At 36.3% G+C, this 16,663-nt stretch overlaps 1 protein-coding gene across 2 annotated transcripts in view; it reads left to right on the top strand.

The window, feature by feature from the left end:
* The window catches only part of LOC125649317 (B-cell lymphoma/leukemia 11A-like), a 37,916-nt gene extending 27,689 nt beyond the window's left edge, over nucleotides 1-10,227 (top strand). For both annotated transcript variants that reach the window (XM_048876760.2, XM_048876761.2), the window contains exon 3: nucleotides 4,518-10,227. In XM_048876760.2, the coding sequence (XP_048732717.1) occupies nucleotides 4,518-6,691 (2,174 nt within the window). In that variant the 3' untranslated portion in view covers nucleotides 6,692-10,227. The remainder of the gene's footprint in view (nucleotides 1-4,517) is intronic.
* Nucleotides 10,228-16,663: the final 6,436 nt, after the last annotated feature.

Genomic DNA, 16,663 nt, shown 5'->3' with positions numbered 1-16,663 from the left:
TTTGCATCTGTCGTTTACTGTCGCTTGTTTCGATCTATAGAGCAAATGTTGGAGTAACTTTGTAAATCACTACATGGGCGAAGAGAAAGAGAAACTAAGCTCATACTATATGCTTACTTTTTCGTTCGTTTCTGGGTTTGGCTTCCTGTTTCAAACGCTGTATTCATTTGGCGACAATGCTGCGTTATATCTGATGGGTGGTTTCAATTTTCAGGTGGCTTTCATTGGTGATGATGGTGGAATAAATCAAAGGTCATATCTATGTGATTACATGACAAGACCTGCAATCAGTGGCTTTCAGTCCCCCGTATATGCATAAGAATGAAATCAATTAATGAGAAGATATTTCAGTTTATCTATCGTTCCGTGATTTTTTCAATGTAGTTGATTAAGTTTATTTCTATGATGATAAGACGGATGACAAGGACCGAGTTGACTGGACAATAGAAGAAAAAGCCTAAACAAGCTCTGTTAAAAAAGAAAGCTGGACGAGATATTTTTGAATCAGAAGGATCTTTTTGATGCAAATAGGCTGAGAATCAATGTGCCTAATGAACTTCTTTTCATGTCCGGAGAACTTGTTTCATCATGTCGTGCTATTTGTCTTTGATCGGCAGATAGTTACGGCGGTGGGATAATTTCACTAATAAGAGATCATACTGTCCGGTGACGCACAGAAAATGACGCCAAACGGGGATTTCCTCCTTCATTAATCTACCAAAATTGCAAATTATAAAGAGTGTAGTGTATGACAAGTCCTCTTGCATCTTTTTATCTGAGCAAGTTTCTCTGTATCAGTGAAAGTGAGGATGTGGTTTAGAAGTCCATTTTCTTTTGTTTTTTCACTTCTGATAAAGTAAACATGTTAATGTAAAGAGTTACGTCTGAAATTAAAATATTACAAGCCTAGAATTATTTCCAAAGGATTGAAACACGCACATTTCATTGTTACCTATTAATTTAAAAGTTTATTAATTGACTTTTACTATTTCGTCTCAAATCATTCATTCATATATATATATATATATATATATATATATATATATATATATATATATATATCCTTTGGAACGAATATATGTGTCATTACGGCCATTTTTGCTGACCTATTGAGTACGCGTGTTTTTCTAAGGTGATTCTGGTGTGGTATAAGGTCACTGACCCCTTTATTGGCTAATGTTCAAGTAGTGTTGATGCTCTCCTCCTTTGCTGTATTAATGTTATCATTAGCGAGAGTTTCAGGTTTTCTATTATTAAACATAATGTGTTTGATAAAGCTGAATGTGCAGAGGTAAAAGGAAATTAGCTTTTCAGTATTTAAATTAAATTTCGATCTAAGGGAAATAACTCGTACGCATTGAAGTTTTTAAGGCATGAAAATAATTTCGGAGTCCAATTTAATTATATCTCCATAAACAGAATGTCTTTTTTTTATGTAATCATCATTACATAATAACTAAGGTAGTCGTTGAAGTTGTCGTTTTATCTTCAAGAGTTTTCAACCTTGCATCATTAATTTGTGTTAAGGAGCTCGTAGTCGGTCTGTGCTCCACGGGATAAAAAAGAAGTTAGTGATTTACTATTATAGGTCATTATACATCCAAAAAACAACCGAGTTCAACGGCCCTGCTCTTCCCCTGGCTAGCACACATAGCGTCCCCCATGTAGCTAGAACAGACTTGTATTTGGTCATTTCCCTCGTTTTAATGTATCCACCAGAAGACTGTTTATTACTCCCGTAGCCTTGCGGTGTAAGGAAAGGTTCATCGTATGGCATTGGCCGCCAGTGACCAGATTGCCGCCATAACCAATGAAGAAAACACATGTTTTTAGCATCAAATACAATTCAAATTGAAGTGAACAAAAGAAGGCATGGATAAATGGCCTTGTAGATGTAATCTTACGTTTGATAGTTTTAAATCACATTTATTGGCTAATGAGTGCTATTTGTTTTTAAAATGTACTTTTTAAGAATGTAAATTGAATTACCAGACAGTAATCGAGATTTTAATTTTACGTCGAAAGGTCGTGTTACGAGACTCCATAACACTATATTTTACATCGTCATTGACGGATATCCTTTTATTTTCTCCTCGTGGTCGGAGCACAGTTCTGTTGTCACTGCTCTCTAACATAACACCTCCAGCGTCCAGTTCACTACTGGCCTTGCCTGTGAAGCTGGCGTAGATTTCGCAAGTGACAGAGCAGTCTTGATGGATGAGCAAACATAATTATTACCATTTGCGCTGACCATTCAATTGGTTTTGGACAGCGTCTATTATGAATTGAGTGCGCTCATTGTTGATCAAGTAGTCAAAGGAGGCTTAACAATTTGATGAATTACATTTACATCCTACTTATTCAATAGGCTCATTAATGATGTTCAAGAGGAGTGATTTGTTTTATTAAAAAAATACTAGCCACATTTACTCAATAGTACTCAATTGCTTGCACGAATTTTTAAAAGTAGTACTTTGTCATTTGTACATATTACATAGGAATTGATGACAATTTTTGTTAATTAATTGAAGAAAGACACAATTAATATAAAGATTTAAGCGAAATTGAATGAAATATATGTACTTCATGGGAGTACGAACAGGTTTACAGATTCTTAATGAAGACACCAGATTTCCAAGTAATAATATATATGGACGGATTGCACAACATCCAAATTGGACGACTGAAACTTTATTATGGGATTGTATTGAACCAATCTTCAAATACATTAAAAACAGGCCACACAAAACATTTTACACGTCAACACTGGAACTAACTATACTTAGTACCGCCCAGCCTAAACAACTGCTATGCATTGCCATACCTGGTCAAGCAGTTTAAATAGGTCTTTCATTTGATAAAAATTCAATGCTTCTATATATAAAACTTGATACAAAATATAAAAATAGATTTTTTTATTCTCCTGCGGAGTGTTCTCGTTCGCTTTTTCCTATATTTTCCCGCCACTTCTCGAGGAAAAATTAATTTATTGTCATTAGTGCGGATATATATTGTCTTTAACTATTATTATCTGCATTGACAGTCCTAAGTACAGATGTTTTAGACCTGTGCTTTTCGTTTGAAAACCGTCAAATTTCAATTCAGTTGACCCTAGCTGTCTTCAAATGATTTATAGATATGTAAGCAAGAATTTGTTAATGTTTGTTTGAAGATAGAAAATAAAACATCTGTTGCAACTACCATCAATTAATATACACCAATCTGAAAGCAAGCACCACTTTTCATTAATAGATTGAGTATATGATACCGCGTGAGAATAACTTAATATATGTTGATTTGGCGTTCCATAGGCTAGGAGACAAATTATTGATTGCTATGGTGGTCAGTGAAGCGATTTCTCCGGTTAGGTGAAAAGCAGCCAACCAAATCAAATGCACCATCTTTCAGCTGATATAGGCACTTTGGGAATGTTTATTTTTATATTTAAATATTCTAATTTCATGCTACAGAGTTTGCGCCAGCACAACATGTTACAGAATATCGATTTAAAGATAGTAAATCTAATGTTTCTTATACAGTTTATAACGACTACCTTAAAATAAATGCATTCTAACGAAATGTATATATATATTTATAAACTGTTCAAAGATGAATTACATATCATCCATTGGAATTCATATTTTGAAGCATTTACATGTACTACAGTGATTGGTATATGTTATGATGATTGTTATCTTCGAAATATATTGAATATTTAAACAGCCCGATAATCTTACTTCCTTGGTTTAAAAAGTCTTCTTAAGCTCGTATGAAATGAGATGCAAACTGCCCAGGAGCAGCTGGCGATATGTAAACTAGTTGTGTCACAGTAACTGTTGTTTTGAAGCAAATTTTATACTTCATCCTCGGACAGCTGAGGAAAAAATAGATTACACAATGCCAAGGGGTTATACCAAGGCTTTCACCCTCGTATTCGTCGGTCTTGTATTGTGCAATACGCCGTATCGGCTTTCGCGATTTCAGCCATTATGTCATTCCCGTCACGTGTTGTTCAAATAACCAATTGTCATTTATTTAAATAGTGTCATCTTGGAGAACGCGAAAGGTGATGTTTTTCAGCTCCTTTGTTTGTTATATCATTCTCTTGATCATAAAAGATCCCACGGACATTTAAAACGATGAATACATCACTGAATTCCGTGTCCTGAACGCGCCTTTACGGTAGAAGGGCATTGTGCCGTCTTTGTAGGAAAGGCTATTTGATAAAATCAGTGATTGGAACTGTTTTTTCGTCATTATGCAAACTAGACATTCTTAAATATGTCTTTGTTCGCCCCGACAAGTGAAATGGCCATGCTCGAATGTTGTACGAATAAAACTAACCAGACATTTAAAATCAATGCGAAAGTTTGCTCAAGAGTAGATAAGAATACTTTGCATTCAATATTTTCTAGATGGACTCATAACTTCCAAACATAATTCTAGTTTCTAGTATTTGCGATTGGTTGAATCATTCAGTGTTCGATTACATGCTTGTTTTCTTTTTTAATTTACAGAACCTACAAGTTTCCTATGCGAAAAATGTAGAGGTACGTTTGATTCAGCTTGGGCCCTTCTCCGACATGTACAGAGAGACCATGGAATAAAAATATATTCAGATTATACATCATGTCCAACACCTCCAAAACAAGCCCGTCTTAAGAACTCTTCGACTGAAAGATCATCAAATAGTAGAAATTCCCCGCATCCTCCTCGAAATCCTAGTAGTCAGAGGGATGGTAAAGATCATGAACCGAAAGATCGCGATAGTTCAGCACATCAGCTGCCTCACGAAATTCATCGGGCACCTTCGACCCCAAGTTCAGGTAGCGTGGAAAGTGGACACGGTGCCCATCGACAATCGCCGCAGAATCCCTTTTTGAATTTTAGATTTCCACCGTTTGATCGTCCATCTCTATCTCCGGGGCCTCTTTTCCCAAGAATACCAGGTACAGATTTTCCTGCCATCCCAGTTAGTGAGGCCCTTCATTTACATCAAAGAAACATATTAGGGTTTCCTCCCACTCTCTTCGAAGCAAGTAGGGGTTTCCCTTCTAGTTTAACTAATCCTTATGACAGACAGAATAGGCCTAATTCATTAGGAATGGAAGATTCGTTTTACTCTGAGCGATTAAAAGAATTGGCAAGAGGTCCAACTTCTCCGGTACGCCGGCAAACACCTCCTTTTTCTCAGGCAAGATCTGTTTGTAATATATTCACACCACTTACAACCTCTACAAATACACCGACAGATACGAAAAAAGAACATGGAAGCGGGAGCTTGACCCCACCAAACAAAATGAAATCATGCGAGTTTTGTGGCAAATCTTTCCGATTTCAGAGCAATTTGATAGTACATCGCCGTTCACACACTGGAGAAAAGCCTTTCAAATGTCGCTTATGTCCACACGCATGTACCCAACAAAGCAAGCTCAAACGTCATATGAAAACTCATATGAAATCGCCAATGTCTAATGTTTCAAACGAAGGCAGCATGGGTTCTGGCAGCAGCACACCCGAAAACAAAAAATATGACGACAAAGATGATGATGACGACGAAGAGGAGGAGGAAGAGGAGGAGGAAGAAGAAGAAATGGAAGAGATGGAGGAAGATGAAACCCCCGAGATTAATGAAGGTTCAGGCGATGAGAAAAAGAGCAGCGACAGCAAAGGCGGTTTGTTGGCCGCTAAGCTACTCCAAAATTCTTATCAATCTTCTACTGGAGCAGAAACAAAGTTAGCGGAGTCATACGTCACTTCTGGTACCTCTTTGTTGTCAGATATTATGAAGTCCAGTGGACTTCGTAATGTACATGTATACAACGAAGCCTTCATAAAAGCTCTTGAAGAAAACACGGATTTGAATATTAAAAAAGAAGTATCTTCGCCACATGATGCTCCGGAGGATTCACTCAGTAATGGGAACAGTATGAGTGGAATAAAAGAAGAGTCGAAAGAGAAAAGTAGCCGTCCATCATCCGCCTCTGAGCAAGACACATCCAAAGGACATAAAAACGAATCGAATGACGGACCTATGATTAATAACGTAAGCGGAATGGAGAATGTATTTTCGCCTATTTGGCAATACCATGGACAGCAGCCACATGAATTTTTCCCAATCGTTCCTTCATTAAACAACTTTCGATACGAGGCCAGAGATCCCAATCACAATGGCTACAATAGCCCGAATCATGAAAGTGCCTTGAAGTCGCTCACCGTACAAGGCGGAATCTCCAAACCTACGTCGTCCAGCAACTCTACTTTGGATACAAATGGCATACCTACCGCTAGCCCAAGAAGGGACAGGACACGAAACGATACTTGCGAGTATTGTGGAAAGATCTTCAAAAATTGCAGTAATCTGACCGTTCATCGGCGTTCGCATACTGGCGAAAAGCCCTACAAGTGCGAATTGTGTAATTACGCATGCGCGCAATCAAGTAAGCTTACTCGTCATATGAAGACTCACGGAAGAATCGGAAAAGATGTCTACAGGTGCAAGTTTTGTGGCATGCCTTTCTCTGTTGCGAGCACCCTAGAAAAACACATGCGAAAATGTGTTGAAAAAGGCTCAGGGATGCAGGGTTTGGGCCGTCAGGACATGGACTCGGATAATTCAAACTCCGTTGCCACGTCAGGAATACATGATTCGCCCAATTCTCTCATTCTATCGAATTCTGTTGCTCAATAAGAATTCGTCGGTATTGGCCTCCAAGTGTGGTAAACAAACATTGAAATTGTGCATCCAATACTCGCTCTCTTGGTTTTTTTTATCATGTTTTATATATATATCTATGTAAGATTGTTTAATTTGCAATATTAGGAGTGAACAATATTGCATATGCGACTCGGCTTCGACAAAGGTTTTTACGTACACTAAATGTGTCCCGGTGATGATCATTTTCATACAAAGGCCATAATATGGTGTAAGTCATAAAATGTTGCCATAATTCGTGTACCATGTGAAGCAGGGTACTCGATATCAGAGACAAATAATCACTTCACGTGAGGTGATTAATGATATTTGTGTGGATTCTACAATTACGTCTATCTAATTGGTAATTATTGGTGCTTCATAATGATAAATTTTACTCTATGGGATGCTTTTCTCTTTATCCTCGTATGTATGTATTCCTTTCCTCTAATATTGTTTTGATCCAGATAGAATATATTTTTGTTGTAAGATTCATATGCTGAAAATGGGTTGTGGATTGCAATGGTACACATTTTGTAGAAGTACATTTTTGATTGGAAGAAGTCCTCCATGTGACTTTAAACTGCATTTAATTTTCATTTGAATGTATATTTTTGGAAACAGAATCCCGGTTTAGTTGTTTACGAAAATGGCATGTAACTGTTGAATGGCGATTGGTACCAAATTTATCGGTACATTGATTATAGTTTCAAAACTTTTTCGAAGTCGGTTTGAAAACACATTATTATGTTTTGAAATGGCTGCCATATTTGACACTGTAACAAATTATTGCCAAGGGCTTTCAACTCGGAGAAAGGAAATACAAACAGTTTGACTATTGTGATCACAGTAGGAGAGGAAAACATCTTATGAGAGGATTAAAATTTTATAGCTCATGATGGTTTGGTCTTCGACAGAAACAGAAACGAGAGTACAGGAGTCTGCAATGAGGATGAAATCGAGGCAGCAATAAACTAACATTGCAGCAAATATTTGGTGCCCAAGTCCATCTGACCAATGTTCGCTATATTCTTAGTATATAATACCCAGTGCCTATTTTGTCCAACAGAATTGGATTATTTAAATCTAACGTTGAACATTACAGCCATTGAATTCAGTGATTTCCGTCTGAGGGACAAGGAATTAATGAAAAAAAAATTACTACCGGCAGCTTTGAAATTTCAAACGTATGTAGATTTTTTTTCTAGTACAAGGGCTGCCAGTACTTTGAAGTCAAGATATGGTTCAACGTATTTAATGTATATTGTGCCATTGCTTTTAGGAATTAGATGAAGATAATGTTTAGTATGTTAGATTTTAGGAGATTTTTTTCATATTTGTGACCCTTTGAAATTACTTTAAGGTTCATATTTTTTCACTTTGAACAAATAGTTATTTTGAATAGCATTTTCAGCTATAGAATACTTGCTTTTGTGTAGCATATGATTATAATTACCCAACGTTTTTCTTAGATATCATGTTCGTTAAGAGAGAATGTATATACACGTATGTACCTAATTTGGTGTTTGTCGTTTTGGTTACCCATTCCTTTTGAACTTACATCCAGTTTAAGGATGAACATACTGTGCCATAGCAAGGTTTTGCATGTAGAGTAATACATTGCCGTGACTTGCAATATGTGTTTGTTTGGTTTTTTCGCCATTTGTTTACATGTAATATCAGGCGCTATTTCATAAGATATCCTTTTTGTTAGTACTTTGCCATATTGTTTTTCAGTTTTAATTGATATTAAAACGTAGAGAACAACTGCACCGTCAGTCTAAAAAGGAAATACAAATAGTTAAACATGTAAAGTTAACAAAATTGATATTTTTTTTAAGTTTCTGAAATGTTGTTTAAATTTTTTTATCAGTTGTATTTTGGTATCATAATGAAAGCAAAAACAGTCAATACGAATATTCAATTTTATATTTGTTTTTGAATTGTGAATGTTGCTTGGTAAAAAAAAAGTGCTGCTTTTTCACCATTTATATTGTTGTCACTTTTCAGATAAGCTAAGTGTGCCATATCAGTTATCTGTGAATATATTTGAACTCTTTTTATTAAAAGTAGCTACGGTATGAGTTTTTCTTTTTAAACTTGTTCTTCTTAAATCTAGGTGTTAGTTGACGATATGTTATTTTTATTTGACACAATATTTTATCAATTATGATGTATCTTTTTAACATGCGTTTGGATTATGTATTGGCAAGATTTGGTGCAAATAAGAAAGTGCTAATGTAGTTCATTTTTGTGAACTGTTGATAGGTTTGTTTTGGTGCATATGTTTCTTGTAAACCCGCTGAGGTTTTTGTTAATCCATACTTGCTTAAAGTTAATGCTAAATTTCATGAAATGTAATGATGAAATGAAATTTTTCGAAATATGTTTGGAATAGTATATTATTTCCTATCATTAATGTGTTCACTTAAAATGCAAAGAAAATAAGTCAGATTGGATTTAAATGTACTTAAAAGCAAGAATTTTGAGCTGTTCTTCTGAACATCTCGAAAGATTCTGTCACGTGGTACACTAGCAGACGATGATCTCCAAATTGCGCGCATCATTTTTTCGTCATATTTATGCATATACATCCAAATGTTCTGAATTCTGTCGTGCCATACAATTTTTCGAATGAGAATATTTTTATTAATTTATATTTATTGTTGAAAGCCCGTAGGTTACTCCGTGTCTCAGATAAGAGTTAGTTCGGTTTCATTTTGTTCTGTCTTTTTATGTGTTAATTCTGAGTGTTTATCAGATACTGCCATTCAGTTTCATGTTTATGTGGTTGAAAAATTCAAAATTTTAATTCATTGTCTTTTCTTAGTTCAAGCACCTGATTAGTTTACAGTGTGTGTGTTTCAAAATAAGTTACGTTTAATATTGCACATTTTCTTCTTCATTTGCCCTGTTGAAAGATTTGAGAGTTATTTTTTTTTTTTTTTGATTTTGTGTTTCACCGTTTGAACAAAAAGTGTTGTGGTTATTTTGTTTACATTATAATCAACGAAGAACTATGATGCTATGAAACCTTCAATTACTATTTAGTCTTCATATTATTTACTACCAACGTATCCAGGGAGCGATTTGGGGTTTTGCTGGGGTTGTTCCATGCAGTTGTTTTTGCTATTAATGGATCCTACTACCTCCAACTAAGAATAAAATAAAGCACCATACTGTATGTGAAGTAAAGTGGTGCTATCACTGAACGAAATAGAAAATAATTTGGGAATTTTCTGACAATTCAGACCATGGAACGACCCTGGTAGTTTCTATTATTTTCTCCTTTTATGGAATCTTTAAGGGAGGTCATCAAAATTCACTATTGAGATTGGTATGTAGTTGTTTGATTTTGACCATTGGACATCCCTTCAGGATCCTTTACCCTTCATTGGACCCATCGTTTTCTCTGTACATTTGATGTACTTTACTCGTCCAATAATTAAGCTTGTTGTATTTAAACTGTGAATGTTTGTATGGAAGTACAAAGTACAGTGTAAAATTTAATAAACATTTTATCTCTTCGGCAACTGACGTGTTTTTTTATTATTATTTTCTGTGTACCAATTACAGATTGAGCAATAGAGTCAGATGAGTAACAAAAATGTAACGGTCTATTCTGTTATTAGTTCATCGGACCCGTGGGTTAAGTGAGCTTTTATGATCAACATTTAACCGTCATTTTCATCTTTTCACAATTTTAACCAAACTTAGCACAAACTATCCATAGGTAAACGGGATGCAAGTTTTGTTCAAGTAAATGATCATGTTCCTTTAGAGTGGAGTGTTTTAAAAATCTTGAAAGCTATATATATAGTTTACATAAAAGTTCGTGAAGTGTAAAAAAAATGTTTTAGGGTTTTTCTATCATAACTCAAGGCGTACTTAGAACGGTTCAAGTTTTTAAACAGAAATATATAGTATCATCTCAGAAATGTGTCAAAGTAATATGAAAGCATCATCTTGTATTATAGAAAGTATTATATATTAGGTTGTTGATACCATAACCCCTTGGGGTACATGATGCCAGGGTGTAAAATTTCTCCTCATTTTATTACATGATATACAAGTTTTGGAAAGACCTGAATCACATAAAGAAACTTTCGATTGTTACACAATAAGGTACATGCACGATATACATGTGATAGGGATATACATATATATGATGAATATGATAAGTTACATTCAGGATACAGTAAATTTCATGCAGGATAGGTAAGTTATAAGCAAGATACAGAAAGTTACACGCAGGATACGGTCAGTTACATACAGGTACGTTACACAAAAGATGCTGAAGGTTGCACGCAGGATTGGTAAGTCGCATTGTATACACGTAGGATCGGTAAGTTACATGTACGTGCAGGATACCTTAAGTTATAAGCAGGATACGGTCAGTTACACGCAGGATGTCAGTTACAAGCAGGATACGGTCAGTTACAAGAAGGATACAGTAAGTTACAAGTAGGATGCGGTAAGTTACAAGCAGGATAGGGTCAGTTACAAGCAGGATACGGTATGTTACACGCAGGATGCGGTCAGTTACAAGCAGGATACGGTCAGTTACACGCAGGATACAGTCCGTTACACGCAGGATACAGTCAGTTACACGCAGGACACGCTATATTACAAGCATGATACGGTAAGTTACGTACAGGATGCAACAAGTTACACTCGTTATATGGTACGATAAGACACGATGGTAGAATTGTCAAGAAAAACGTTGCAGGTACTTTTGGGGCCACCAATTCCAAGTACGTGTTATCTATACTTGCAATTGTTTGCATTGCATTGTGATTACAGGCACAGTAGATGTGCACTTCCTTTTCTGGACATATTTCACTGATATCAGTATGTTTATATTATGTAGCCATACAATCCCAGGCCCAAAATTGGTCTTGATCTTTTTCCCTATCTGTCGGCGAAGTTCACAATCTTGTCAGTTTAGACTTGGAGAAATCGTTACTGTAATCAGCTGTAATAGATTACGTTTTCAAGCAATCGGTAATCAAGAAAATGTCCGATTACAACTACATGTAATTTGATTTTTAAAATCGATTGCTTCTCAAACTCTCGTGATCCTGATTATTTTTTATATTACTTTCTGATTACTATGGGAATATTTTAAGTTCATCACATTCTGTAAAACACTATGTGTATGATAAATAGAAAATGATTCAATGTTCAAAATATTTATATTTCACAATGAGAGTATAAACCAAAAAATTAAGTTCTTTTGTGAGGGCAAACCGACTCAGTATAAACCAAAAAATTAAGTTCTTTTGTGAGGGCAAACCGACTCTCACACACACACACACACACACACACAGATATATATATAACAGAATTTATCGGAGCCCATTGGTATTTTTAACCATTGCGAGTAAATAAAGCTTAGTCGGAACTTGACCTTATAGTGACCTTTGGATATCCAACCGTAGTATGTTTGAGGATGGAGAGAGTAATTTTCTCGTAAGATGGTATCAAACATTTAATCGTAGATAACAACTTTATACACCATACCGCCATAAGTGCTTGACAAAATATTTGCTATTCATAACTCTTAACGTATTCTACTCACAAACAACCCACTTCTTTGATGAATTTTGAAGAACTAAGTTAAGACTATCTGTGATCAAATAATCTCGGGTAGGGATGAGAGAAGTGGACTCTGGGCGGCTTGAGACAGTGGATCAATTGGAACTAAATATATTTTAACGTTTACCTATAAACACTAGACCAATGTATTGTCCATCCATTGCATATTGTGTTTTATTTAATTTTAATTTGCGTTCTATTTAATCTCAAAATAACCGTTAATAATTAACTATTTTCAGGAATGATAAGGTACGGTTAATTGGAACTTATGAAATCCCTGCCCATGTCTTAAATCCCCCAAGCAACAAATGAAAATACAGCAATTTAGGAAAACACTGCACACGTAATAACTAATACCAGGGGTCAGTCCTCTCGTGAATACCAGTGTTCAGTCCTCTCGTGAAACCCTTCTACGTCCTTTGAATTCCTTTAGTTGAATTGCAGTTTTAGAAGGTACATGAATTGATCCAGGATATCACAAGTAGGAAATGAAACACAAGGCTGAGCTCTTTAGTCAGTGATTAAAGTATGTTTTGTACACAAGGAAATCCACGTGTCGAATTTAAGAAAAGGTAGGGTGAGGTTGCTTATATGTAGCGCGTTATATTGCTCGAAATGGATCCAAGAACCCCTGAAAGCTTCTGCTACCACATCTCACAAAAACTACAGCAGCTTGAATACCTTCACATTTACCCCCAAAAAACGGAGCAAGCCGTCTGTTCTACAATCTGGGGCGGACTGGATAAGAACGGAACAAGCCGCCTGTTCTACAATTTGGGAGATGACTGTTCTACTATCTGGAGGCGTAATGGATAAAGGAGAACAAAATACCAAAAGTGGACATAAAGCATGTGAAGAAAAGGGGGCAGAAGATGAAGGGAGATTAGAGCCTACCCTCACCTCTTCCTGTGTCGCAACACCTTGTAAACCGGACTAAACACCCCCCTTTTCCTATGTCCCAACACCTTGTAAACCGGACTAAACCCCTCCTCTTCCGATGTCCCAACACCTTGTAAACCGGACTAAACCCCTCCTCTTCCGATGTCCCAACACCTTGTAAACCGGACTAAACCCCTCCTCTTCCGATGTCCCAACACCTTGTAAACCGGACTAAACACCTCCTCTTCCTATGTTCCAACACCTTGTAAACCGGACTAAACCCCTCCTCTTCCGATGTCCCAACACCTTGTAAACCGGACTAAACACCTCCTCTTCCTATGTTCCAACACCTTGTAAACTGGACTAAGCCTGCTCCTCTCCCTATGTCCCAACACCTTGTAAACCGGACTAAACACCATCCTCTTCCTATGTTCCATCATACGTCGAACAAATCTTTATTCTGTTCTGTTTTACATCATTTTCAATTTTATCAACTAAATCATTTTAGTATCAAATTATTCCTATCAACCAGACTTAATTTATACCAGATACAATATACATGTATGCTCTACCCTAGCTGCAGAACTTTAGCTCTCTTAGAAAATATTAGGACAGATCAGAGAGCTACCGATCCACCCCTTATAAAAAAAAAATAAACTTCGATTTACGGCGCACACAAAAATGCGCACAGTTGAGGCCTCATATCGTTGTATTACTATACTTGTGTCCAAACATGCCTTCAAATATTTATTAAAGCCCCATACGACCCGAAAACTCACAGCTTCAAATGATTTCATCATTTGTTGACTTAGCCATGTTAGGTAGCCCGTCAATTCGAACCCAGTTACAATTGGTATCTATTCCTGATATTAATTACAAGTTATGTATTCGGTCTTCTTTATTATAAACACGAATAATTAATAAAAGTTAAAAAATATAATTTATTTATAAGTAAAATAAGGTCTTGATTATTGAAAATGCTAGAAAGCCTAGTTTGGTCCTCGACGCTCGTGTGGCATGACCGCAACAAACTAATGAAGGCCGCGTAATCGTGAGTTTACCTATTTTAATAATTATCATTTGACCGAACTGTGATGATTTATTAGTTAAGATATTTTACTAAGATATCTGTGAGGATATTAGTTCACATCTAGAAGTTATTGTGACGGTATGGAAATGAACCGGGATCCGAATTAACTGGCTACCCAATGTGGCTACGACAACGTACGAAATCCTTAAAAGCTGTGAGCTTTCGGTTCATATGTGGCTTTAATGAATATTTGAAGGCGTGTTTGGACGTAAGAGGAAAATATGTTACATTTTTTATATATTAAATTTATGAAACGGCGATGCAAGAATATAGTGATATCAAGCCTCAACCGTGCGCATTTTTGTGTGCGCCATAAATCGAAGGTTTTTATAAGAGGTGTATCTGTAGCTCTCTGATCTGTCCCAATATTTTCTCAGATACCTGCAGTTATGCAGCTAGCTCTACCCGTACTAAAATCAAACTGCATAAATTATATACTTTGTATCACCTGTATGATTCTTGGATTGGTTGCAAGTATAAGTTTAAATTTACATAGCGATAGTACAAATGTATTGATTATATCATAATTGAATCATGAAAGGTGAAGATAACGAACAGTGATCAATCTCATAACTGCTATAAGGAATACAAAATAGAGACTTGGGCAAACATGGACACCTGGATATACCAGAGGTTGGATCATGTGCCTAAGAAGAGTAAGCATCCCCTGTCGACCGGTCACACCTGCCGTGAGCCGCAATGCGTAGTAACCGCAACATTTCAGCTCGGAACACGTTATTTCTTCCTTCGATTTAAATATATATTCTGATGATATTCATTGCAGAATATCGATAACAAAGATTTTAAAACATTATTGCAAAGTTTGAGTGAAATATCGGCCGAATAAAGTGTGGTGATTATTTCCACTATCTTGGAACCATATGATTTTTCTAATGGTTCACAAAATATTCATTCAGTAAATCATCAATGTGTTGGACCCTCTCGACCATTTACCTGCTATTGAATGAAACTGGACTGGCAACTTCTCAGCCACCAACGTATACTGAAGGGGTGTAATCCGATCGTTTAGTTTGCTTCCTTTAATATATACTAAAAGTTTTTGTATGATTTAACATCGTCTTAACATGCTCATCTTGTACTTCTATGTACAGCTTCCCAAGTCAATGGGTTGTGATCCACCACATTTCTTTATTATCCCTTGAGAGATTGCGTTTCATATCGCCATTTAAAAAGTTAGAACTATCATTACAGGCATTAGTACGATAAAGAACCCTCACTTCTCTGAGCACTATTTTGTGGGACTTCACCTACAGCTGGTGACATCTCAGTATGAGTAACAAATTCTCGAAGGGACGTAAAACAACAAGTACACACGATGGAACATTTTTGTTGCCATTATCTGTTTTATGTGTTGAATGAGATGATAAATTTCATTAGACCATACAGTCGCGCATGGATTCAATCAGAATTCAGATTGCAACGTACGAATGTAATTTGCCAAATTGTGGTGGATCACAAGCCCATAACTTGGGAAAATAGTACTGTATATACTTGCAGTATCTTATATTTCTTGAAGGGCAATGACTTAGTGCAAAAGTAATTAGGTTGAGAGAAGTGTCGATGTTCTTTGAATATGGGTCTTGCGTAATAGACGTGATTCGGACAAACTTTTATTATCACTTAATCACTAACAGCTCAAAACCTGAAATGATAATTGTTATTTAAATGTCAGGGGTAAAATGGTCAAGCAAAGAATATCTTCTGAAAGCTGTGGAACATTTTAGTCACAGGAATCGCTTAATTTTCTTGAGAATTGGAGGTATATCGTTGGCATATACCGAAACTTCGACAAATTGATGGAAATTACTGAGTCTGGGAAAAAATCCCTCCCTGTCTCTTTGGCAGAAAAACATATATTGTCTTCGATAGTGTTCATAACAAATCAAATGAACATGTCTACTACCTAGGATACATGTATCGCTATTACATGATTAATAACAGGACTCTGACACCATTTTTCATCAACTCTTGCTAACGAATGATTTAAAACTGGAAACAATATGTGATCTAAATGCCATGGATGAAATGGTCCAGAATAAAATCCTAGGAAACCTGTTGAATGTTTAATTTTCTCGAAAAGTTGGATAAATTTCAATTTTCAAGATGTCAATGAAAGGACACACACACACACACACACACACACACACACACACACACACACACACACACATATTATCTCCCTTTCTTCTTGACTCATATATATATATATTACACGAGATTTCAGGGGCGGATCCAGGAAATTTTCAAAGGGGGTGCGATCCAAGATCAAGATGGTTTTTGTACCCTTTCCGCCCAAACAAAGGGAATTTACATAAACGTCCCGGATAAAGTGTGGTGTCCAACTCCAGACACACCCCGCCGTGCCTCTGGATTTCAAACAA

The sequence above is a fragment of the Ostrea edulis genome, chromosome 5 (assembly GCF_947568905.1).
Source record: "Ostrea edulis chromosome 5, xbOstEdul1.1, whole genome shotgun sequence".
NCBI classification, from domain to species: Eukaryota; Metazoa; Mollusca; class Bivalvia; order Ostreida; family Ostreidae; genus Ostrea; species Ostrea edulis.
Note: the sequence above shows the minus strand (reverse complement) of the source record. Positions and strands in the feature narration are given on the sequence as shown.